The sequence below is a fragment of the Natrix helvetica genome (genome assembly GCF_964273705.1).
Source record: "Natrix helvetica genome assembly, chromosome: 6".
Classification (NCBI taxonomy): Eukaryota; Metazoa; Chordata; class Lepidosauria; order Squamata; family Natricidae; genus Natrix; species Natrix helvetica.
In genome coordinates, this window is record NC_138553.1 from 30,361,262 (window position 1) to 30,388,479 (window position 27,218).

The 27,218-nt window shown below is 39.9% G+C and overlaps 1 protein-coding gene and 1 long non-coding RNA gene across 5 annotated transcripts in view; one reads left to right on the top strand and one right to left on the bottom strand.

Annotated features, from left to right (window-relative positions):
- The window catches only part of PDGFB (platelet derived growth factor subunit B), a 38,028-nt gene extending 33,600 nt beyond the window's left edge, over positions 1 to 4,428 (bottom strand). Inside the window, exons 1-2 of one of the 2 annotated variants that reach the window (XM_081958546.1) lie at positions 4,127 to 4,428; positions 3,503 to 3,603 (exon numbers count right to left, since the gene is read on the bottom strand). In XM_081958546.1, coding sequence (XP_081814672.1) covers positions 3,503 to 3,592 — 90 coding nt within the window. In that variant the 5' untranslated portion in view covers positions 3,593 to 3,603; positions 4,127 to 4,428. Of the gene's footprint in view, positions 1 to 3,502 lie in introns of both variants that reach the window. The other variant, XM_081958545.1, reaches the window with a different exon arrangement.
- Positions 923 to 21,832, top strand: LOC309394884. 3 transcript variants are annotated; one of them, XR_014175810.1, is made up of 5 exons: positions 923 to 1,503; positions 12,084 to 12,468; positions 13,316 to 13,407; positions 20,276 to 20,420; positions 20,736 to 21,832. It is a non-coding gene; the product is annotated as an uncharacterized lncRNA (long non-coding RNA). The 3 variants fall into 3 exon arrangements; XR_014175811.1 differs by lacking the exon at positions 20,276 to 20,420 and having other exon boundaries at positions 927 to 1,503; positions 20,746 to 21,832; XR_014175812.1 differs by lacking the exon at positions 20,276 to 20,420 and having other exon boundaries at positions 929 to 1,503.
- Positions 21,833 to 27,218: the final 5,386 nt, after the last annotated feature.

Sequence of the window (27,218 nt, forward strand, 5' to 3'; positions counted from 1 at the left end):
TTAAAGGCACAACACGTAATAAAACGTATGATGGCTACATAGGCAGCAGCTGTATCATTGCATTGCAACTTAGAATGCATGTATTTAGAAGTATTTAGAAGTGATGCAACACTAAAGTTACATATGAATAGTTCGGAAAGCATTTTGTAAGTCCTGGAAGAGAATTTATCAATAAGCTACCCTTTTTCCTACCAATCCTGCTCACAAACCAAATTTTATTTTTGCTAATTACTGGAACAGGTGGAAGGAAAAGCACGGTCAGCAATAAAGTGGGCATACTCAACCACAGCAATGGATGCGACCTTGGAAAACCTGGAAAGCCAAGATAGAGAGAGAGATGTCATGGGGAAAGTCTATCTATATGGTGAGATCCCACACCAAAATAATTTTGGGGTGTCAAAGTGGTGCCCTGCTGGCCGGATGCATCACACGCAGGCCACACCCACCTCAGCTCTGCGAAGGGGAAAAACGTCATGAAACATCATGTGACGGCAACATGACAACGGCGAGTTTGACACCCATGAACTAGATGATACAGAATACACCAAAGTCGAGACAGGGCGAGAAGGTCCTTGTCTGAAGGCCAGACAAGGGATAATGAATGGAAACTAAACAAGGAGATTCAACCTGGAAATAAGGAGACATTTTCTGACAGTGAGAGCAATCAACCAATGGAACAGAAGTTGCCTTCCGAAGTTGTGGGAGCTTCATCACTGGAAGCTTTCAAGAAGAGACTGGCCTGCCATCTGCCAGAAATGGTGTAGGGTCTCCTGCTTGGGCAGGCAGTTGGATTAGATGACCTACAAGGTCCCTTCCAACTCTGTTAATCTGTTAAAGGTCATTTACCGCACAGCAAGGCTCTAGGAATTTTTACTGGGGCCTCAAAAGCCCCCTTCACTACTGGTCTTTACCTACTGTTAGTAACGCACTACTGTAGTTTACTTTTTTTTTTAAATAGGTCACCATTCAACTTGCCACTCCCTGCAAAGAGAGGCGCAGCCGCTACGCTACTGTATATTGCTGGATACTTAAAACCTCTGGTTTCATCACCGCAGCAGACATTTATGCCAATACCAACGGGGAACCTCTAAGGCGACCAAGAGGACTGCAGCAAGGACAACAGCACTGGGGAGGTGCCACCCACACAGGTTCACTGCCACTGGAGGCCGAGAGGGCTGCCCACTCCGAGAAAATATCTCTCCCCACGCCCCCCCACCCGCCCCCAAGGCTGTTTCGGTTTAACTCGGGAGAAGAAGCGAAGAGGGGCCCAGCACCGCCCGCGAGCAGCGAGAGGAGGGCCCAAGGTGCGCCCACCCTCCCCGTCCCTCCCCTCCGGCTGGGTAAAGCCCGGGCGGGTCCGGTGGTTTTCGTTGCTACGACCACCTCCAGCGGGATTCAGCGGAGGCCGTCGAGGAGCGCGTGACGCACCTCCTCCCCCCCCCTCTCTCCTTCCCTCCCTCCGCTCTCTTCTCCCGGAGAACAAAAGAAGAATTCTTTGCACAGGTTTGTGGGCACACAAGTAACCTGAGGTTTGGCAGCCTCCCAGGTATTCTCTTGCTCAGGAAACTGCAGACCGATTTTTTCTCTAAAACAAATCATCTGGGAGGGAAGCCTCTGTCGCTCTAGGAAAGTGGGGGGGGGGGGGAGGAGGTGAGCCTCAGCGATCCCCGGGGGAGAATCCACCCCCACCCCCGCGCCAGGGTTCTCTTATACAGCATTTCATTAATTTCTGGGCCAGTCTTAGTAATAGGTACAAATTAAGGGCAAACGCGAAGTTTTTTTGTGTTGGCTTCCTTCCACCTGCTTTATTTGGCAAAAAAGGGGTGTGACCTTATACAGCTTTATTTGAGCCTCTTGCTATTCTCTGTAAATGATATTGCAAGAGTGCCTCTTTCTCCGAAAAGGGAGGCAGTTTCCATTCTTTAAACGATCCTATTGTGCAGTCTCTCCCTTAAACTAGACGTTCCCACCTCTGTGTTCTCACAACCCCCTTTCGATTATTACTCTGCCCATACCTGTGTGCCTACATTCTAGGCACACAGGTATGGCTTCTTGGCAGGATAATGGTAATCTCCTTGCCATCTTTGGATTTGTGAAGGCAGCACACCTACTCAGCATTAAGGAACTGGAGCCTGCCTCTTAAATTGATATTTCGTTCAAAGCAGCTGGCTATACCGTTGTTGTTGTTTTGAAGAAGAGAGCCAAAGACTACCAAAAAATCCCCAATGCCCACATATAAAAGAATTTTATATAGGACCAAAAGTAATGCATATAGAAATTGCAGGGACTTTCCTGCTGAAATCAAAGGGAAATCCTGCAACTCTGGCCCTTTAAGAACTCCTCCCTACCCAATCTTCACATTCCCTGTCTTTCCTCTTGGGCATTTGTTTGGAACCGATACAGGATCTCTCCCGTGGCAGCTCCAACTTGGAACAGCTGGAAGACTACATCCCCAGCTAAGTATCCCCCAGTTGGAATTCAGCTGCCAGCCAATACTCTGGCTTCTCCAACTCCTTTTACTTTGACCCTCCCACTGTAGGAGTGTGTGAGAGAGAAACCTTTGCTTGTTTCATTCAGACCAGTTCCCTTGGGCATCATAAGAAATATGCCAGGCTCCCTCCATTAACTAACAGAGACTCTCCCTCTACCACCCCCTGTATGGCAGCTACCTGGGCTGAATTCCCAAGTAGAGTTCTCCAATTTCATCAATGCCTTATGTTAGGGATCTTCCAAGATAATCTGGCATTGTACACAATGCTCCTTACCTTTCAAAAGCATAACAAACCATAAGCATTAGATATCAGTGTAGCCGGAATACACTGGAAATGAGAATGCCAGTATAACTTTTTTCCTTCGGTATTTGAGAAATAAAAATCACTGGTTACAAGTGTATCACAGATGGACAAGCGAGTGTCACAGCCATCAATATTATGTTCTCATGTAATATGATATTGATAGCATAACTTGAAATCTTGAAAAAAAAAAGGTTTTTTAGTTGCGACAAACAGGCTGTAGGTGCATTTTTTTCCATGTTAGGAGAAAATGAAAAGGCCACATGGACTGTATTTACCCAAACTGGACAATCATAAACAAGGCACTTCCAGGAGCAGCTGTTTGACAATTATTATGATTAAAGTCCAATTGTATTAGCACTTTCTGGGGCGTAAATCACATTTAATTTCCTGGGAATTCCAAGTAAACATGCATAAGATTGTATTGTTTTTTCTAAATATTGGAATCAGTAACTTCCCTCCAGAGAATAATTCTTTCAGGATTTTTTCCCCCCAAAAAAGGAGACCAAGATGTCAGTTTAATTTAATAGGTCAACATTAATTTCTGCACTCTATAAGGGAAAAAGTGGGGATATCCTGTGCAAACTCTTTCACTCTGACCTCTTGCTGGCAATCACTTACTTGTGTTTCCTACCCTTTGCATATACTTTTATCAGTTTGATGTTCACCAGGAAGTTTTTGTTACAATTTTTTAAAAGGCAAGTACTTACCTCACTGCTGATGAGTGGCAGGTAACAGAGAGACACGAAAAGCAGTCCAAAATTCATGCCGACTCCAATCCCCAAAAGTTCCAGACACATTGAAGGAGAGTCTTTTTTAAAAATAAAAAATAAAGAATTAAGGTTTCCCCAGTTCAGGCAGTCTTGAGATTGAGGATCTGCCCTTACTGTAATTGGCTGTATATCAAGTGTAGAGTTCTTCACTGCCTCATTTCAGTCCCAGTAAACTTTCTCCAAATATATATATATACTCTTAGGGTGGAGGGAATTAACAGTTCCAGAGCGGAGGGACTTGATTGCTAGTCTGCCTTCTCTGTAGAGAAGAAAAAGGTATTTGTAAAAATAAAAATTTAGTCATGTCCCCATCAAAATCTTAGCCATCCAAAATCAGTCTCTTCCATCTACATACCCCTAGTAGTGCAGTGCAAGGTCGGTGTCCCTAGATTTGGCAGTTCACATGAAATCAGGTCCTCTTAAAAGATATTTTAAAAAAGTCTGCTGGCAAAAGCAAAATTATGTAGACTGTTTCTTCAAAGCATTAAACTTCAACCATTGAAAACCACACAGGGAGAATGAAGATCTTCAAGTCCCTCATTTTTTCCTGCTTTGACTTACACTAGCCCTTTGCTTGGAATCATTTGGCTGAGCTTCCCCCCGCCAGCCGTCTTTCCAAAGAGCAGTGGTAGCCTTGGTTGAGGAAGAGTTTTGAGCCTTCAGTTGTTATGTTGGCAGACAGGTGAGCAAATGGTTCTTGCTGCAGCAAATATGTGTGTAAAGTCTTGCAAAACCTCCTAGAATTGCTGCAGTTGCTCTCGCTGATCCTTGCACTCTGTTGCAGCAAGGAAGCAAAAGGTCCGCTCTCTGGTGGAAGCAGACACAGCACCAAGGAGAGAGCAAGTTTGGGTCTCAATTTTAGTCTGCAAGAAAATAAGGTGCTAGTATTACAGTTCCTTCTTTTAAAGGAGACGAGGGGGAGGGAGAGGAGAGGGGGAGGAGACAGGGCTGCCAGGAACTCCTCTCTTGGCTATGAATCAAAGAGGGGAAAAAGAGAATTTAGTCTCAGTAGAATTTTTCAAAATCTTTAGCTAACAAGCACAGTGCGAATGGAGAAACACCTCTGCTTTCTGAAAGACAGAACCTGGGAGATTCTGTTCCTTCAGGGCAAAGTGAAAAAGGAGAGGATAGTTCTCAGGCTAGCATTGCTGTGTTGTATTTTTGGCTCCTAATATTCTCTGTTGAAGCCTAGGTACTTGGCGACAAGATTAATACATGTTCTTCTAGCTCTGCTACTTCACTGAATCTAAAAAGAACGAGCTTGAATATCTTTGATCTGTCTGCAGAAGCAGCTAAAAGAAAGCCAAAAAGATATACATGATATTAACAAAAGAATCCACCGAAGTTGGCACATGTCATTGCCTTCAGTGCTGGAAGGCAATTTGTTGTTATAGTAATAATTTCCAGAATGTGATAAACATTCAAGCTTCGGAAAATTGGAGACATTTACTGAGGGAAGTTGGGGTAATTAGTTGTTAAATGAAAACAAAACAAGAGTCAACATTTTCTATTAAAATAAAAAAAAATAGTCCATCGTGGTTATGGAAACTACATTTGATGCTATTTCTTTTCTACTCACATTCCAAATCCCTGCTCAAGAGGATTAATTCAGTTTACACACGTTAAGCCCTAATAGGGCTTTATTTTGGCTTACGATGCTATATATTATGAGAATCCAGACAGTAGCTATCCATTTGCAAACCAAAGTGATCCATTATGTTATGGGAAAGGAGCCAATGGTGGTTTACTTAAACCACAGATTAAACCACTATATGTGAACTTGGTCATAAAAAGCCATTGTAGACGCTGCTCTTAGAACGTAATGCTGGTCATAATCTGTGCATCTAAATTTCCTCTGGTAAATTGCTAAGATCCTTTTCTGCTGTGTCTAGTTATGTGATATTCCCCAAGAATAATTTGTTACACTGCAAGTAAATACATTGAATAAATAAATTCAATGCCTTTTTGCAAACTTGAGGCTTTCCTTGATCTATGATCTAACTTAGTATTGTCTGCTGCAACAGCTGCTGCTCATGCAGAACTCTCTCTAAGTGCATCTGTTCAGACTCTTTAAACTCAGAGTGCCCAGGGTGGGGGATTCCACATACAGCATCTCTCTCTCTCTCTCTCTCTCTCTCTCTCTCTCTCTCTCTCTCTCTCTCTCTCTCTCTCTCTCTCTCTCTCTCTCTCTCTCTCTCTCTCTCTCTCTCTCTCTCTCTCTCTCTCCCTCCCTCCCTCCCTCCCTCCCTCCCTCCCTCCCTCCCGTCTATCTATCTATCTATCTATCTATCTATCTATCTATCTATCTATCTATCTATCTATCTATCTGCTGTACTGTTGGTCTCTGGCCATTCTGCCTGTGAAATCCAGGGTGCTGCTATTCATTGTTTCATTATTTTTCTGGCAGTTTCATGATGTTTCAGGGCAAGTGATTTCAGAGCAGCCCACTCCCCAACCCCAACCCCCCGCATGGTATTTGTAAGACCAGACATATGCACATAAATTTTATATTATAAAGCTTCTCAGCATTGGAATGAGGCATGAAGTCTCTGCTGTAAAAGATTGATTAGATGCAGAAACCAAGCAGCATTTCTGCCAACCACTTTGTTGCTCTTTAAATGGAACCATTTTTACCCTGTCATTCCTTTTTTCAGCAGATGTCATCCTAAATGTTTTCTCATCAATATGTCTGGATCTGAGTGCAAGCGAGCACATTCCAGTAGTGCTGCCTTCTCCCTCCTGTGAAATGATGTAGCTACCTACATCTCCTTCCACTGGATGGTAAAAGGGCCAGGCCACCCATTAGCAGTGAGCCATCCTGAGGACAATTAGCTTAGAGATGTAGTTCTATGGCATCCAGCAGGCTCACTGAGAGGGTTTTATCTATGATAAAGACAAACTGCATAAGAGCAACACAGAGAAAGTAGGATGATTTTGATGGTAGCCTGAAGAATCCATCTATTAATCAATGGCTCTCAGGATTATGATCCTACACTATGGATGTTCCTAAAGGTTTAGAGGAAAGGGCCAAGGATGAAACAGCTGGAAGCAAATGGATTATATAGTCCTTATTTGATGGGAGGCAATATTTAGTCTAGATGTTCCTCTTCAGTTGTGCCTTAAATAGAACTATAGGGATTGTGCAGATTCATAACAGCTCAATAAACCAATTCCTATTTATCCAATTGGTACAGTTCAGACATAATATATATATATTATGACAAGGAAGTATATATATATACTTCCTATATATATAAGTATATATATATATAAGTATATATATATAAGTATATATATATATATATATATATATATATATATATATATATATATATATATATATATGTATATATATCAGTATATATATATATATCAGTATATATATATATATATATATATATATATATATATATATATATATATACATACATACATACATACATACATACATACATACATACATACATACATACATATATATATATATATACTGATAAGGAAGAGAACCCATGGCTTAGTGGTTAAGACTCCTGCCTAAGATATATACAGCCCGGGTTCTAATCCCAGTAAGGGTATGGCTAGCTGATGAGAGCTAATTAGCTCGAAATAGATCTATCCTAGTCTCCCTTTATTTATTTATCAGTACAATTACAACACACACACACACACACACACACACACACACACACACACATATATATATCCAGAACTCTAAAGCCTACAAACTTGAAATTTGGCACATATGTTCCTCTTGATGCTCGCTAAGAAAGGATTTTTCGAAATGACAATGAGGTCATTAGTATTACTTATCAGCGATGTGCAGTCAGGTGAGGCAGGGGAGGCTCAGCCTCACCACTGTCGTCATGAAAAGAAAAAAAATGTAAAAGGAAAAAGGCGAGAGCTGAGGTCAGGCTGAGCTAGTTACTGCCTCACCATGGATGATTCTGCTTAACTGTATAAAAAAGCCTCTAAAAAAGCGCCCTCTACTATGAAGCAGGAGAACTGCATGCCTCATCTAGTCTGACTTTAGGCATTTTATGATCGCTCAAGCAGAGTTAAGCAAGGGTTAAAAGCCTAAAAATTCCTGATGTAGGTGAGGCACGCAGTTCTCCTGCCTCATAGTAGAGGGCGCTCGTTTGGGCGGGGCTTCTTCAGAGGACCTGAGTCAAGAGCAGAGTTGAAATCCTCTCTGAAACAGCTGGAAAAGGTACATTTGGGTCGGAGGGAGGGGGAGGAATTCAAACTTCATCCTCCTGGTGCGGGGCTTTGGGCAAAGGCTCCTGTGGTCTCCTCGCTGATGCTCTTCCCTCCAATCCAACTCTGTGTGTGTGTGTGCGTATTTGTTTGAGAGAGTGAGTGAGTGAGACAGAGGGAAGGGGGTAGGAGAGATAGTCCAATCCAACTTCTGTGTGTGTGTGTTTGTTTGAGAGAGGGGGAGGGAGGGAGAGAGGGAGGAAGGAGGGTAAGGGAGAAGAAAAAGAAAAAGAAGAACTTCTTTCGCAAAGGAGAAAAACAAATGCTGTCGCTTTAAATCGGAACTGAGCATGCCTGGCTGTGGAATTCTGGGAGTTGAAGTCCACAAGTCTAAAAAAATTTGAAACCCACCACTGTGTCAGTGCCTCACCAGCCATAAACCTCACCGCACGCCACTGTTTCTTATACAGTATTAACACACTCTGATATTAAGGAGTTGGACATTCTACTCCACCTCCCCACCTGAAAAGAACTCTGTTCCAACTGCCAGTTGCCTTATTCTACTCCCCCTCCCCACCTAAAAAGAACCCTGTTCCAACTGCCAGTTGCCTTATATTAACACGCTTTGATGCTATAAGCCCAATCACATTGTTTCGTAGCGATATCCAACACGGATATCCAGCTAGTATATAATTAAGTGGCACAAGCTAAACCCCATTCTGCTTCTCCATCAGCTCTTGTAAGGTCGTAGAATATGCTCTAATGTCAATTTATATCTTGGGATTTAGACATTCTTTACAAGGCAGAAACTAACGTGGCAGAGAACAAAGCCAAGTGAACGGAGAACCTACAGCTGTGGCAGGAGTTCAGTTGTCAACATCAGTTGCCCGTTTTGTTAAGGCTTTGGGATTGTCCTGTTATCTATGTAAAATACCAGGACATTTTGTTTGTGCATTAAAGTTTTTCTTAAATGCTATTTATCTGAGCCATTCATTCTTTAGCAGGCAGTATTGTGACTTCACATAACAACTAGAGTTGCCCAGGATTCAGAGATGTGCATGATTGTACATGTCATAACCGGGTGCATAGCTGCTTCATAGAACCTCTGATTGTGGAACGGCACTCAGAAGGAAAACCCTGCAGTAACATAAGACGTTGGTTTCGCACTGTAAATGAACACATTCATTGCTTGCTTAATTATAGTTTGATGAATAAATCAAAATGTGCTGAGCTCAATCTGCCCTCCACATCCCAACTCTTCAGGTGCAAAGTAGCTTGACTCCCAGAATTTCCCATTAGCAATGCTTGTTGGGAATGCTAAAAGTTGTAATCTGACTATGTTTGGGAAACATTTCTAGTATTTTGACCTTGAGAAAATTATGTTGCCTTCAATTTGCATTTTAGTACAGTGAGAAAGCTCCAGCTGGCCCTCACAATGATTGCTATTTAAAGTATGTAAACGATACAATTGGCACATTTAGTTCCATGCAGTTTTGCAGTAAGTTGTAGAAGACAACCTTGGGTCATTTAATTTCTCACTACTTTGCCCCAGCTGCAGTGGTTAAATTTTATGTACTTTTAATAGGCATTTAGGATGAAGAGATGACTAGCTTTCCAAGCATTGGAATATCCCCTAGAGGTTACAGTGGAAGGGATTCCCTCCCACCTACCCCCTCCAGAAGGAAAGAGCAGCTGGTTTATTGCCCACAAATATTGGATATTTCACAGTACCAGAGAGAACATAGCCCTTTACAGAAAAAAAAAGTTGCCTTGACCTTGCTTGAATATATGTTTAGTTTGAATTATTGATGTATTCCCATGTTTATTTCCTAAACTGTGGGCATCTTCTGATCAGCAATGCTAGCACCGCAACTTCAAGAAGTCCCTAAAACCTAATTCTAAACAACAACAAAAAGCAAAACTTTTAAAAAATGTTTCCTTACATTGCATTCCCACTGAACAAAGTAGGAGTAAATTACTTTTAAATTCAACTTTATAGGACCACACTGTTAAGCATCTAGACATATTTCTCTAATCTTCATAAGTGTATGCCACCAAGATCAGATGAAAAACTATTTTTTCATGGTGTGAACTTCATAATCCCTTTTAAGTACATCAAAGTGAGAATGTGCAGAGTCTAGGGTCAATATAGTAGGAAGAGTGATATTTGTGGCATGAAAATCCCAAGTTTTGTTTTTTAAGTCTTTGGCGCACTGTCTTTTCCATATCCGGCTAAATTACGTGACATCTAATATAGGGGAAAAGGTTATTTATTTACACTTGGATGATGTGTGACAGCATTTTTAGAATCATAGCTTTAAAGACAAGCTAAATCTTAGCAATTCAGACAGTGAGGAAGAGGATGTTTAGAAAAAGACCTAACAGTTCTGGATGGGTCTGAGGTAAATACAATTCAAAGAGCTAAAGCTTTCTGTGGCTATTTATTTATGTATTATTTATTGAATGTGTACAGAATATAAAAATGGATATTTATTGAACATGAGAATGAAATACATCATCTTTACCTGTAGGAAGATGGATGCTAAAAATCAGTTGTCCTTGAAGAGTATATTATAGCTTCTCCAAAGCAAACTTTTCAAATCTGGCAGGTTCTAGATTGGGGGGGGAGTGAAATTTTACAGCAAATGTGTCAACGTCTTTTGGCCTAAAGTCCTCACATGGACAGGAGATTAGCCAAAGACAAAGATATGGACAAAGTTAAGGTAAAAAAAAAATTAAAAATAAAAATAAGTAAATTAATTTTTTTTAAAAAAATTATATATAATTTTATAGTCAATCAAGTTTATAATTTTGATTACTCCTATACACTTTTTTCTTCTTGCCTCACATGAAAATAGAATTAAATGCCAATCTGGAGATCTCTAGGAACTGCATGTACCCGCTATATGTAGAAGTTATAGTAAGACATAGAGTTTCTCAGGACCAATATGTTGGTTATGTGGTGGAGCTGTGATAGCACAGTGGTTCGAATACAGTGTTGCAGGCTAACTCAGACCACTAACCGGCTCAAGGTTGACTCAGCTTTCTATCCTTCTGAGGTTGGTAAAATGAGAACCTAGATTGCTGGGGGCAATATGCTGACATTTGTAAACTACTCAGAGAGTGCTGTAAAGCACTATGGAGTGATATTTAAGTCAAAGTGCTATTGCTATTGCTATGTCAACAGCCATTGGTCGCTAACCTCTAAGACTGAGAAACTCAAGACAGAATGTCTATTAATCTGTGGAACAGGCAGGGTAATGAAGTGCAAAAATGAAACAACTCCAGGTATAAGAAAGTCTCAACTTTACGTTGACAGAGAGTATTATAACTTAACGATTAAGCCTTATAAACAATATAAATTCTTATGTCGTCTGACATGACAACTATTTGGATAGCTTCTGCCAAGTTTAAACCACGGGGTCTGACATCATATGTCTTTCTGAGACCCAGCTACAGTAATGCCAAAATGCCAAAATGTGTGTCAGGACATCACAGTATAAACTCTGCTCTTTCATACTTGTGAGTCTGCATGCACATCTGTAGAAGGCACAATTTCTGACACAACATAAGTGTTGTCAGTTGGCATCTACTTGTTCCTCCACTGCAGCCATCCATGCCGACACATCATGTTGTGAAACCTCTTCTAGAGTATCATAGTTATAGCCATCGTGAAAGCAGATGCTAGAATCTCTTGCAATTGAAGTCCATGTACATGAAAATGCATTTTTTCAATCCAATATTGTAGTGGTTCTGATTGCTACAACTAATAACCAACCCACCCACCTCCAGTGCTTCTAGATAAGGTAGGTGATGGTGATTAAGATAGTGATCACATTAATACCCTTGAGCAATCTATTCTAGCCTGGTATCTTCCAGATGCCTTAGATTATAACTTTCATAATCTTCATTTAGCACAACCTATAGCTGGTGATGAAGAGATATATAGACCAGGAGCTCTGGAGGACAATGGGCTGGGGGGAAATGAGCTCCTGCTTAGAAAACTGCATTTTAAAGAAGTGTGGAATATTGGCATATTGAATTAGGAAATTAAAATACTTTGGCACTTAGTAATCTGTTCTTGTGCTGAAATCTAGAGAGAACTTGGAAAAATGAAGGAAAGCTTTGGGATCCAAAATCTTTCCAGATGTTAAAGGAGATTGTGGCATTTGGAGCAATGTGCCATAGCACAGCAGCATGGCAGAATCTGTCATTCAGAGTTTCTGTTTCTACGTCATTCATCTGACATGAAGAAATAGATTTAGTAGAGAAATAAATTGACTTGCACAAACCCAAAACTTGTATCTTTAATTCTACTTTACAGGTTCAACAGGATATGTAGATTGGTGTTAAGAAATTCTTCCTTAATATAATGACAGTCATTTTTGCCTGTCCAGCAACAGAAAACATCACAAGGATCAGACACCAAAAGTATCTCAAACCCACTTGAGAACCAGTGACCCATATGAACTAAAGCAATTGGAAAACCAATTCCAATTTCTCAGAATGGATTTGGAATTCCAGAAGGGGAAAAATATTTTAAAGTGGAAGTGGAGAGAGAGAGAGGAGGACAGAGGAGTATGAGGAACAATTTCAAAGTTTGGAACTGGAGAGAATGATGGAATGATGCTTATCAGTTAAGTAAACAGAGGAACACCAATCCAACATTTCCCAATGCTGCTCCTAAGGAAAACTGGCAAGTTTCCAAGGTGAAATTAGTTAAGTGAACCTTACTATTGTGAACCTTACCAGAATTTGAGGGTGAAGTTTTATCCATGAGAAAGAGGGATGCCCCTTATGTAACTACTGTATGTGGGTAGCATATCTTTTCCCAGGTACATTTTGGAGGAGTTCTGAGGGCCAATGGAATATATTTAGTTTTCTCCTCTTGAGAATGTAGATTCTACATTGTAGAGGATACAGTCAGTGGCAGTTCCATCACCACCTCTTCTTTCCAGAGTTAGTGGAGGATGAGATTGCATGTAATAATTTTGTGGATGTAGAAAGAAAACACAATGCCTATCAAAAATGAGGAGAGGAGAAGAGAGCAAGACAGTTTTCCTCAAATGTGTCTTCTGCTCTCATGTCTCCCTGTTCTCATCAACAAAGAATTAACAGCTTTTCCCTTAGAAAGTTACGCATGATTCTACTTTCATTTTTCTCTTTTGAGCTTCAGGACAGAATTGAACTCTTCAACCATGAAGAGCATTTGCTCAAACAATTTTCTATCACTGCTAGTTATTTCCTGTTTTGATGGAATGAAAAAATACCCTATTTTCCTTCTTTATTTTTCCGAAGAGCCAAATAACACTGGAAAAGAATATCTCCCACCTGCTCCTTTCCATATTAATCCGAATATAATAATAATTTATGTTATTTGTGTGTGTGTGTGAATTTCCCCCATCACATGCTGTTTCTTTGGGATCTTAGCATATTAATCATCTTGATTTGGTTTGGTGTGTGTGTGGGGGGGGTATTTAACTTCCCTTGTTCCAGTCTGCATCACTCTCCAGTCCTACTCCTTCTACCCCCATTCTTTGTATTTGTATTCTGTAGAAGCAGCTGAAGAAAGGAAGCCTGCTGTACAAGAGTAAAAATAGATCCGGCAGTTACTCAGCTCCTGAGAACATTTTGGTATGACTCATGAGGTAAAATAAAGAGATGTGAAAATCAAAAGCTGTTGCATTCCCCCCAAGCATTACACATATATCCCCCCTCGCTTTGCCTCCTACCTGGAGAAGTTTATGGCACCTCAAGTCTAAAAAAAACCCAAAGGAAAATAAATTGTTGAAGTTCCAGGTAAAAGCAACTGGGTTGGGAACCCCTAAAATCTATCGTGAGGCCTGGAAGCCATCTTTTGCATTGGGCCTTTAGGCCTGCCACATTTATTGCTGTGGGAAACTGGGAGGGGGGGGGTTATGGAGTGGGGTAGATATAGTCAAAATAACATTCCTTTCTCCGTGAGTCAAGGACTACTTGCCCTGCACCTGGAGTGGTGTGACTGGGAGACATCTCCAGTTGGGACGGTGCTTAATTGGACCATATGATGGACATATGGGTGCTGAGCAGGAACTTGAATTTTCGTTAGGGTGGGGAAAACCTGGAAACTTTCAGATTTGGGTTTTCCCGGATGTGCTAATATGACATATCTAATAAAATGGAACTTTGAGGAATCTCTAGCCTCAGAGTCTTCTTTCGTTGGAGGTGTTCCTTGGAACCCTGACGTCTATATTTCTATACTCCGCTTTCCTGCAAATTCCGTTGTGTCTTGGAAGAGACCATGCATGAGGGGATTCATTTACTTTTGTTACAGGGTCCTTTGAAATTAAACCAGTGGTTGTTAGGATGGGGACTTACTGGGCCCACTTACCTGTCCCTGCATACTTTGTCTTGGAAATATAGAAGATGTTAGGCCTTACTTCCAATCCATGGAGGTTTTATGCCTTTGTTTGTCAAACTCAGCAACTTTAAGATGGGTAGATTCCCAGAATTCTCCTGCCAGCATGCTGTCTTTTACTGTTTCGTTGTATGTTTCAGAGGACTTGAAGCAGTACTTCAAGTAGAAACATCCTTTTATATTCACACAAAACTGCTGCACTCTGGACCACAATTATAGTACCTCTTAAAAATAAGTAACTATTTTTTTATAACTAACATGAAAATAAGTTTGCAAACTTGCAGGACATATTTTACCATCTCAAAGTCATATGTACCCGGAGAGCTTCATTTTATTATGAACGTAGCCTTCCTAAAGTGGTGCCCTTTATGTGAACTGAATACAGTTTCTATAACAGGCAAATTGGTGCCTGGGTCTCCTCCTTTTCCCACTCCCTGAATTGTTTTCTTTTGGTATGGGTACTGATTAAAGGTCTGAACCTTTAGATTATTCTATAAACTAAGCCATAACTTGTCTAATGATAATGTATTGAATGAAACTAGGATTTGTAGAAGACACTAAGTCACAATTCCTGTTTTACAAACTGCATCATCATATACGTACCAAAATACTATATCTCAGATGCCTCTGTGAACCTAACTATTATTATATGGTGGTTATATTTTTTTAAACTTCTTCCAGAGGTCTTGAAGTTTGCAACCCATACAAATAAGGATTACACAGTTGTCACGTTTCTAGTTTTTGCATTTTCTTTTCTTTCTTGACTTCAGAAATCCATCTTATTTTTTTGAAACACTTTTAGAAACTTGAAGATTTGCAACCTCTTTCATAAACCTATCTCAACTTTCCTTAATAATGGTATTTATATTAAGTAGGAATTTGGATTTTTTTTTCCTGTATAACTAATAGAGGTAATTCTGCTTTTTCTATAAGGTGGTTGTCAGAAATCTTGTCTCCCATACACTGAGCCCTTAATCTTCCTTGTGAGAAGTGAAGTAGCCTTTTGGAGCTATAGTCACCTTTTAATGAAGTTCATCATTTCAGACTCATTTTCACATCATCCTCAATTACACAAATGAAATATCTCTCTGGAGAGTAACAATACTGAACTTTGTAAATCCAGTGAGGATTCCATCTATCCCTCCCTATATATTCTGTGTACATTCTGTTGATCCTTTCTATCTTCCAAGAGATCTAATTATCACTTAACATCTTTTTCTTTGGTGAGTCTGTCACTATTTTTTGTAGCTGAAGAAACGGGATCCAATTTGTTCCTCTGATATTACAGCTAAAATGTAAACTGGTAAAGAGACAACTTTTCTACCTTCCGCTCCACCCCAATCCCTTTTTAGCCATTTCGAGAAGAAGAACAATAGCTCAACGCATTCAGCACTTCCAAGTAGATCATCTGCTCAAACAAACTGCCCCAAACGCACATCCATCCCATTGGAGTGAGCTAGCATGTCTTACCTCTCCCTCCCTGGCTCCCTGAGCCCAGACAAAGTGGCATCTCTGCAAACAAAGACTTTCAATAGCTCTCCTGCCCTCTGCCCTCTCCCAAACAATGTAAGTTACAGAATATTGTCCACCGCTGAGTAAAAAGTCCTAAATATAGAACCTCTGATGTATTCTTGGTTTCCTGCCTGTCGGGCGTCCATCTCCCCCCCACCCCCTTGCTATTGGTTATACTGTCACTAATCTCACACACTCACAACTAACACAAAGGGAGTGAGATCACCAAGACCACCACCTTTCCACCTTAGAGACATAGGGGATTTCCAATATTTTGCCCTTGCTTTTAAGCCAGAATTGGAGTGGGAATAAATGTCACCAGGCACAAGTGCTGCATGCAAGGCAAGCTCTCTCTCTCAAACGCTCCTCTTCCTCTGCACCTGTGTTTAATTCTGGACCACCCACATACTCCTGCCACTGAACGTGGCCTTTAAGGTCCATGCTGGACCTTAGTAACTGTGAAAGGGATCTTGGAGTCCTAGTGGACAACCATTTAAATATGAGCCAGCAGTGTGCAGCAGCTGCCAAAAAAGCCAACACAGTTCTAGGCTGCATAAATAGAGGGATAGAATCAAGATCACGTGAAGTGTTAATACCACTTTATAATGCCTTGGTGAGGCCACACTTGGAATACTGCATTCAGTTTTGGTCGCCACGATGTAGAAAAGATGTGGAGACTCTGGAGAGAGTGCAGAGAAGAGCAACAAAGATGATTAGGGGACTGGAGACTAAAACATATGAAGAATGGTTGCAGGAACTGGGTATGTCTAGTTTAATGAAAAGAAGGACATGGGGAGACATGATAGCAGTGTTTCAATATCTCAGGGGTTGCCACAAAGAAGTGGGAGTCAAGCTATTTTCTAAGGCACCTGAGGGTAGAACAAGAATCAATGGGTGAAAATTAATCAAGGAGAGAAGCAACTTAGAACTGAGGAGAAATTTCCTGACAGTTAGAACAATTAATCAGTAGAACAGCTTGCCTCCAGAAGTTGTGAATGCCCCAACACTGGAAGTCTTTAAGAAGACGTTGGATAACCATTTGTCTGAAATGGTATAGGGTTTCCTGCCTAGGCAGGGGATTGGACTAGAAGACCTCCAAGGTCCCTTCCAACTCTGCTATTGTATTGTATTGGATCTCTGCTCCATTCTGTCAAGCCATGTTCGCTCCCCCCCTTCCTGTTATTGTACTCAAGTTAACATTGACAAATCTGTCATACCAATTTGAACTTTCCTCTGTACCACAGTGGGGCATGCAGGTAATAATGTCAAGGAATAATCATTTCACCCATAGCGCTAGTCCCTAAAGCCACTACATACAGGCAAAAGTAAACCCCTGTATCTGGATCACACATCACACTAAGCCAGAAAGTGTTTTGTTTAGTTTTTAGATAGTATACATGAGTCCAACCATTGACTTGATGCTCAGGCATGTGCCAACTGTCATTTGTTCAACCAATTGTTATTTTGAAAAAAAAACCCGACATTGTTTAAAGTGAAAACTCAATTTATGAGTATAATTTCTTATTTACTTGGCAATAGGCTGAGTGCCCCAAGACGTCTCTGTAGAGAGATTAGAAGATAACCAGCTAATGGATATTAATCTCTAGTTTGGAATAGCAGAAAATACTCCCTAAAGAGTCTGAAAAATTCATCATACGTTGAAAAAACCAAATAGAAGGAATTCCATTTTTGTCGTTTCTCTGCCCCTACTCCCCAAGATTTTGTTAGGTAACTTTATTTAAACAAAAGAACAAGTGAAAAAATTATACCACACCTTTATAATTTATTACATCAAGGGTTGTTGTAGAGACGGATTTAGCCCTACACAATTTATTATTTGCTGGATTGACTCAGGACTTCAGAGATAAGAATTCTACTTCATTGGGAAGTAAGTTTCCCAAAGAGGCTGACTTTCAATTAAATCAGGCACGCTCCTTTTGTAAAACTGAGGATAGTTACTTAAAGGAGTGGTGGGCCTGCCTGCAAATATCCAACAGCAGGCTCAAATGGCATCTTTCTAATTACCTTCTCTTTAATGACGCTGTGTCTGTTCCCTATCATCACCTTTTCGCCAATGCTGGTTTCAGAAGAAAATTCTCATTACAATGTTTCCCACATGCAAGGCTGCATGTTTACAGAATTAGCATAGGATTGATCCAATATGGTTAGATTCTGCATTCCGGGCCTGAAGGGAGTTCTGCTAAGGTTTAAGGGGGGCTATTGAACCTACAGTGGTTGCTGCTGTTTCAGACTAAAGAAAACAGCATTATGACATTAGAAGACAAGCTCCTCACCTTTGAGGTGTGCAGGAAACATTGCAGTGCAGGTAGGAAAAAGGGCAGGGTCTGCATGTGATGCTGCTGCAATGCTCCCGATATCAGGCTGGCCTCCTTGTCTCTTCTCTTGCCATAGACGCTGCTGTGTCTGTATAAATTTAATTGAGACGCTTGAGAGAAATGGGGCTTTAAGGGAAGAGAGGGACTGTAGGGATATGTCTATATCTCTCTATGTATATCTACATACTAATGAACTTCTGGAATATGTACATTCACACACGCACACACAGTATGTATGTGTGTGTGTATATATATGTGTGTGTATGCATATATATATATATGCATTAGTGGCCAATACAACTGCCTAATATGTAATACAGCCCAGGTTCGATTCCCAGTAAGGGTAGGGCTAGCTGATGAGAGCTAAATAGCTTGAAATAGATCTATACTAGTCTCCCTTTATTTATTTATCAGCACAAATGCAACACAAATGTAACAAAGGCAACATTATATATATATGTGTGTGTGTGTGTGTGTGTGTTGTATTTATGCTGATAAAATATATATATGTATATATATATATATGTGTTGTATTTATGCTGATGTGTTGTATTTATGCTGATAATATCAGCATAAATACAACACAAATATAAAAAGGCAACATTAAAAATAAAAATATGGGTTTCTGCCTGGATGGTTTTCGTTGATGAGCCGAAAGGACAGAAAGAGGGAGGAGTGAGCTCCCTCCCATATTTAGGCATACCAGGGGTTGTAACACAAACACACACACACACACACACACACACACACACACACACACACATATATATATATATATATATATATAAAATTTGTTTTCGTAGATTTTCACGGGTGTAGGTATGCTGGTTTTGTTGTATTCGGGTCTTTTCCCGTGTGGGATTGAGATTGTCTTGGCAATGTTTCGGCAAGATCTCATTTGCCATCTTAAGCCCAAACCTGAAGATGGCAAGTGAGATCTTGCCGAAACGTTGCAAAGACAATCTCAACCTTACACGGGAAAAGACCCGAATACAACAAAAACAGCATATATATTTCTATATACATATACATATACATATACATATACATACACACACACACACACACACACACACACACACAAACGTACATACATACACACATGCATGCACGCACGCACATATGTGCTAGCCGTTCACAACTCTAGGGGGCAGTGCTCATCTTTGTTTCAATTTTGTCCATTATTGCTTATGGAATTTCTTTAGAGATCATGGAAAGACGACTCTCTACACATCTAAAATAATCACCTAAGCCATTGCTACAAAGTAAATGTGTTTCAAAGCTCCATTGCTCATGAGAGTATTAAATCAATACTTTGTTGATAAATGTACCACCAATATTTTTGCAGTGACAGAGGAAAAGACTTTCATGGAAAAGACTTAGTCTGTAGGCCTCCCCATCTTCTTTATCATCACAGTTTTTTCTGCTGAGCAAAAACAGATAGAGAATTTGTATGGCTGGAGGGTATTACTTTAAAAGGGGCTCTTTGGAAAGCATGTGAGTGAAGCACACCACCTTGAAGTTTACATGCGTGCCTGCATGGACAATAGTCCTGGAACCAGTAATGAAACAAAGTGACTATATGTGCAATAAATAGAGGAAACCTTTGAAATAGTAGCTCGGGGTTTCTAGAAGATAAGGCTGCTTTAATGTTTGAAGGGGGCGGGGGGGCTGATGCTTTGCTCATGCTACCATTGCAGCATTCCTGTGGTCACGTGATCAAATTTGTAGCGCTTGACAACTGATACGTATTTACAACAGTTACAGCATCCAAGGGTCATGTGATCACCATTTGCACACCTTCCTAGCCATTTTCTGATCAGCAAAACCAAAAGGGGGAAGTCAAATTTGCTTAACAATTGATATTGATTTGCATAACAACCATGGCAAAAAAAAATCAGGTATAACTCACTTAACAAAGTTTGCTTTGTTGGAAATTCTGATCCCTTTGTGGTCATAAATTGAAAATGACCTGTAAGGCAAACCATTTATTAAAATAACTGAGTAACTTGTAGCCCCAGGACTGCATTAGGCTTCTGAGTCACCCAAATTGCAGTTCCATTTTTTTGCCATCAGTGGGAACAGATAAAAACTGATGTCTGGCCCTAACAAAAATAAGAAATAAAACGCCCTTTCCATATGCATTCCTACATAATTGTTTTTCCAGATTCACTCTCATCCATATGTATGATATACAGTAGCTCCCTACTCTTCATTAATGTAAAATGTGGTCCTTGACTCCTCAATTGTTGTCCATTCTTTTCTTGACAGTCTACTTCTCACCGGTGAAAACAAGTTTCTAATTACACTGACTCTTTAATTGAAAAAGAAAGAAAACAAAACCACAGGTTAAAGAAAGTAAAGAAGTTGCCATATTTTACATGTGCATCATCCACTCAGCTCCAAATGCTAATAGGTAATGTGCTTTCTTTTACAGATTCTAACATTTGCAATTTTTCAGAACTATTCATCAAGGACTTTATAAAGAGGAGTGTGTGTGTTCTGTTAAATAAATACAGAAGACTGATTACCACTTCTTTTTTAAAAAACAAACAAACTTTTTGGCAACTGTAGCCAGGACCAGCCAATTCTTCTTCCCTCTCCCCACTCCCCATCCTGTATTCATGCAAGGAACAGGTGGAACATGCTATGCATTTGCAGAGTCCTGTTTTGTTTTTGAACTGTAAAAGTTTAACATTTTCCTCTCTCTCTCTCTTTTTTTTTTGCCAAGAATGGAAAAGGGAGGGGGCATTCCTTTGGAATGTGGCTTCTATCTCCCATGGTAGTTGATTATCCATTCAGCAGAAGCATGGAGGTGGGGGAAGCACCAGATCTGTACTATCCAAGAAGCGGGGGAAGAAGAAACAGCAGCTACAATCTGAATCACAGATGGAAAAGAAATAACAAAACTGAGGAGCAGAAAAGGGGAAAAATGATTTCCTGTAAGTTATGGGGAAGCTTTTCAAACAGGTAAGAGATGAAAAGCAATCCACCCGTGGGCTATGCAACCAATGATCCATGAATCACGGTCTCTAATTCTATCCCAGACAGAAAAGGAGGATCAGGCAAGCAGTGATGGAGAATGATGATATACCATAATGAGGACTCAGTGGTGGAGAATGAAAACCTCTGCTTAGAGAGAAATTCTTTCAAACTTGGATGGAGTCCTGGAGGAGATTTGATGCACCTGGAGGATGCCCTTCGAGCTCCAGTACACAGGCTTGCTTCCCTCCCTAGATAAGATCCAAGTCAATTAGGTGACTGCTGATTTGAGATTCTCTCAAGTCCACATTGAATTTTTGTTCAAAGATATGAATTATTCTGCAAATATGCCAAAGAAGAAAATCTGCAAACTCACTGCAGCTGCACACAAACATTCCCAGAAGACATTTTCACCATTTATATTGATGGTAGAATTTGCATGCCCCTTGTGTGTCTACAAAACAGGAGCCACTTTTATCTGCCTCCGTTTCCATGTTGTTTGTTGCTTGTCAATCAAAACGTTTCATGTAAAGGCCATGTTCACTTGTTCAGCAGCCAGAACAAAGAAGAAACACAGCTAGTAAGATGCATTTGAATGAATTATTTTTGAGTTATGTTTCCCTGCCTTTTGCAAGATGCTGAGTTCCCCCTACTAAAATCCATGCTAAGAGGCCTTTGTTTTTAAAATTACAAATAATAAATGAACGGCTGTTAAGATCCTGGAGGAAAATTATATATACATTTTAATCACCTCCTTTGAGTCAGTTTCCCTTCCCATCGGTCATTAGCTGACACAGGTGCCAAAATGACCTTCTAATGCCTTATCTATCAGTGGAATAACTTCTTTATATCCTGGAACACCTGGCATTTATTTATGGTATGATGGGTACTTAAATCTATTACCACAAAAAGCTCCATCATAATACTGTATGTCAACTTTCTGAACTCACATCTATATATATATATATATATATATATATATATATATATATGTATGTATGTATGTATGTATGTATGTATGTATGTATGTATGTATGTATTTGTGTTACAACCCCTGGTATGACTAAATATGGGAGGAAGGTCACTACTCCCTCTTTCTGTCCTTCGGCTTATCACAGAAGACCATGCAGGCAGAAAACCATATTTTTATTTTTACTGTTGCCTTTTTATATTTGTGTTGTATTTGTACTGATAAATAAATAAAGGGAGACTAGTATAGATCTATTTCGAGCTAATTATAGCTCGGGTTCAAATAACAGCCCGGGTTCAAATCCCAGTAAGGGTATGGCTAGCTGATGAGAGCTAATTAGCTCGAAATAGATCTATAGTAGTCTCCCTTTATTTATTTATCAGTACAAATACACACACACACACACACACACACACACACACACACACACACATATATATATATAATTTATTTATATATATACTTGATTTATTTATATATATACTTGATTGGATGATTGATTGATTTCAGCACTAGCTGACTCCCAATTGACTTGGGCAGTTTGCACTATTAAAAAAAAACACCTATATTGTTTACCCAAAGGTACAGAAAAATGCAACAAAATAAGATAGAAATCTAGGTAACCAACATCAAAATACAGTAAATGCCAAATATGTCCGAGAAAATCTTCCATCCACTACTACCTCAATGGCTGGGAGAACAGCCAGGACTTCAAGACTTTCCAGAACTCCATCAGAGTGGGAGTCATCCAGATCTCAGAGGGGGGGGGGTTGTCCTTCCAGAGAGCAAATTAAATTAAATTAAATTAAATTTGGAGGTAGAATGTGTAGTAGACTACCACTGCTATAATTGGATGGTGTCACCTTCTCCTTGTGCTGATCTTCCAGCCTCATTTATATTATGAATATATGCGTCAAACCAGACTGCATTAGTGCTACACTATTCATGATGACGCCTACTAACTTTTCTCCCAAGCAAGACTGGCAAACAAATTTTGACCATTTTCTCTGTAGCTTCTGTAGCACGAATAGCTAAGGTGGTTTTTTGAATCAATAGTCGGTATCCATATCCCGAATGAGTATTCTCTTGTGGCTAAAGACCCACAAAATATGTCTAAGCAAGATGGGAGGTATCAATAAAGGGGAATATTCATAGCTTAGGGTTGAAATGAGGGGATCCTTGGTGCTCTCTGAGCTTGCTTTGTTTTCTTGCAGATGTTTCATTATCCTAACAGCGCTAATAATGTTACCTAGTTAGGGTAATGAACCATCTGGAAAAAAAACAAGCAACCTCAGAGAGCACCAAGGTCCCCTCCATGGGAAGTACATAAAACATCAGGTGTATGGATTAATCTGTATTATTGAAACCCTGTTCTAGATTCTTGCAGAAGTACCGACCCACTCCCCAGAAAAGCAAACTTAAAACAAAATTTTGTATTGCCTCACGACCTATATCATGTATTTCAGTCAGAATGGAGCAGGGGTGAAATCCAGCAGATTCTGACAGGTTCCGGTAGCCAGTTCTCTAGAACCTGTCAGAACCTGCTGGAGTTTACCCCTGCTCCATTCTGACTGAAAAACATGATATAGTTCAGAGAACTGGCAAATGCCACCTCTGGCTGGCCCCAGAGTGGGGTGGGAATGGAGATTTTGCAGTATCCTTACGCTGCCACCAAGCCACACCCACAGAACCGGTAATAAAAAAAATTGAATTTCACCACTGAAATGGAGGCACATTTGATCTCAAGTGATCCCTTTTAAGTGCAGTAACTCCATGTGAAAGCTGACCCATGATCATGTTAAGACAATGGCAGTGTTATACTGAAATCTAGGACACTAGTAAAAGTTTATGGCTCTCTCTATTTGCTGATGATTTTGTTCTTTCCTAAACTTGGCCAGGCATCTGACCAGATCCAAGACCTTTGCCAGGCCTTGCTGTTCCACTTACATCTGTTCATTGCATCTTTCCTGTCTTTTCTGGGTATGCAAGTAGAACAAGGAACTGAAATAGCATCTTCCATTCACCTGGCCTTCTCCCCAGAGAGACAGGCTCTGAGTCACAGATGTGCTATTTTTCTCAGCTGGGGACCACACTTGACATTGAGTGCCACGGTGGGCAATGTGCTAAACAAAGTAGATGGGGCCAGGAAAACACTGTGGGCGAGGTAAGATCAACAATTAAATCTAACATTTAATTTACAATTCAGGAAAAATAAAGTTGAGATGATTAGTCCCAATGCGTTCCACAATTTTCTACTTCTGCCATATTAAAAACAAAAATTATTTTTCATCAGCTGATGTCTCCAAGTCACAATTGAAGGTCAGTTCAGACGCAAAGTATCGGCTCCTGCCACAACTATGGAAGGAGTCTGAATAGGTCACTCTTATCTCAAGAAAGCATAGTAGTAGCCAAACACAACAATTAAGTCAACTAAGTCCCTGTGCTTGTCACCTTCTCCAGCCTTCCTTACAAACATACTTGTGCTCTTTCCCCTCTTTTGTTGCATGGACTTCATCATAACAAATCCTTTGCCACAACACCTAGCTGGTGAGCAATGCCAGTGAAACAAGTGAGAAGAAAGACTCCTTGGGTGGGACCAGGCCCAATACCCCTCTTGGAGTCTGGCACCTGCTCCTCAATTATCCTGATTGAAAAAAGCCTCTGAGCAAAATTCCTCAGCCAACCCAAGAATGCTTTTTGGAACAAGGGAGGGAAGGCTGGAGAAGAAAGTCATGCAAATAAATGAATGTTTGCACTCTCAAAACAAACACATCCTAGTCCTGTTCTAAGGGAAGAATATTTTCTGATCATCTTTTAGGATTTAATTGAAGCCTGAGAGGCTGCAGATTCATGGAGACATGACTCTAGAATAAGAAAGGACATTCACATGTGTGCATCCCTTGGCCTCCTCATTAGTGAACTAGTTTAAAAACACAATACTGCCCATATGAGGATTTCAGTGAAATTCACTGTTTTGCTGTAAAATATTTATACAAAAGATTTTGTATTATCAAATTGAATCAAACTCATGGGAAAAATACACACTAATTCTACTACATGGTGTTAAACAATGTAATAGGCCAGATACCTTCCTGAAGCAGTTTTACTTAATGTTTATAGTTCCAAATTGGCGGCTCCTACCCTCCTCCTCCTCCTTCCTCCTCCTCCTTCTCTTCCTCCCCACTCCCCTTCCACCATTTTACCATCTATTAGAATTCACAGGAGACAATTAGCTTTTTTATTATTTCAAAGACTGTTCTGCCTAGCTGCTGTTCAGATCAAGTTTCATTGCCACATAACACGAACCATAGTGTTCTGTTCAATAAAAACCCATCAACCAATACCCATGATCTGGACATTTCATGGGAAAGCAATCTCCATGCAGAGGACAATTAATAGCCATTAGACTTCTTGAATTCCATTACTTAGGAACTATATAGCCTACAGTGGTAGGATGACAATAGCAAAAAGAGCTTGAGCTCTCCTAGGCCTATGCAACCTTCTTGCAGTCCCTCCCAGATAAAAAGGGAAGAGGAAACTATGCATCCCCTTGGGGGCAGTGGGTGTACAGTATGTGGGTGAGGGCAATAAAGCCCAGTCATCCCCTTGCTTTTGTTAATATGCAATAGGAGTCACATTATTTTATGTAAAAGGCATTCTCTGCATTCCAGGGCTTGCAGCTCATAGTTAAGCTTTATGGTTCATTGGTATGCTATATGGTGGTCAGTCTGCTTCTGAAGAAACATTTCCATCCTAGGAGGAGAAATCTCTCTCACTGCAATAAGAACCTTTAGGACTAAGACTAAAACTTCCAGCTTCTAGCCTGCTGTCATTAACCAAGCACCAAATAACTCTCATTCCTTAGTATTACTTTTCTGCTTCAATAATGTCAGTGCCATTTTATCTTATTCTCGTTTGTAGACCTCTGCACACCAGTTTGATACTACTTTTCTCAAGTTGGAGAAGCAACACCTACTACATTTCTGTTCAATATGCAGAGGAATATGTCAGGAAACAAGAGGAAGGGTTGAGGGTAATCTCATATAACATGTTTTCTACTGTCAATGAAGTTTCCTCATTTGCCTTCCTTTTAATTTCCAAGCCCCCCCCCCCCCCTTGCTATTCCTCTTCCCCTTGCCACTTCAAAAAAATAAAATCCATAACAAAAGGCAGAAAATGTGTTTTCTACTACTCTATTCTAGCTAAAATACAATAATTAAATTTCAACCACCGATTGCTGTTCAAGGCAGCCAAAACACCTAATTGGTTTTGTGAGATAAAATATAAAATTGCGTAGATTGAAGAAAAGTGGTTAAGGTTCTAACTTCTAGCCATTGTAAAAATGTTAAATTAATTCATTAATATGAATATATTTGCATATAGATAAAACTTAAAATATTTGTTTAAGAATAAAGAAAAAACAAGATACATCATAATAGGTGCCACCTTAGAAAAAGCCTATACTTCCCACAAGAAAGATAGAATGTCTCTTCTAAAAGGGTAGCTATCATACAAGAACATATTTCCAGACTTTACGAAGGATTAATTTAAGAAGGCAGCTCCAGAATTTCCACAAAAGTATACTGTTTTGCCATTTTGGGGAAGTTCTTAGCAAAGTGAGAAATTGTGCTTTCACTGAAATTTCAACTTTTAAATGTATCTGTCCACACAGGCTTTTGCTTAACCCAGTACTGCTTGATGGTGTTGCCCTCTGTTGACATAGTTAATTTCCATTAATTGTGTGTTTTTACATTTTTAAAATAGTTTTGCCAATTGTGTGTTTTTACATTTTTAAAATAGTTTTGCCACTTTGACAGTGTTAAAAAATGTAGGCTATAATTTTATTAAATAAATAGATGTACTATAGAAGTGTTGCTTTGTTATAACATCACTTTGCAATAAAACCTTCAGTCAAGATTATGTGATACAACCAACCAGTATCAGTGCTAATTCAATGCCAGAGAATATATTTCAACCTTCAGATTTCTCTTATTGGGTTCATACCCACTTATTTTTGCTGCCTCTTAGGTTCTCATTGAGAAAGAAAGGAAGGAAGGAAGGAAGGAAGGAAGGAAGGAAGGAAGGAAGGAAGGAAAGGAAAGGAAAGGAAAGGAAGACTTAGAATAACTTTATTGTCACTTTGAATGTACACTAATCGGCATACATTAAAATGAAATTTCATTGCATACAGGTCTCAAAGGATCTCTACCTCCATTATACACTACATAAACATGACAAAATAAATAAATAAATAAATACGTA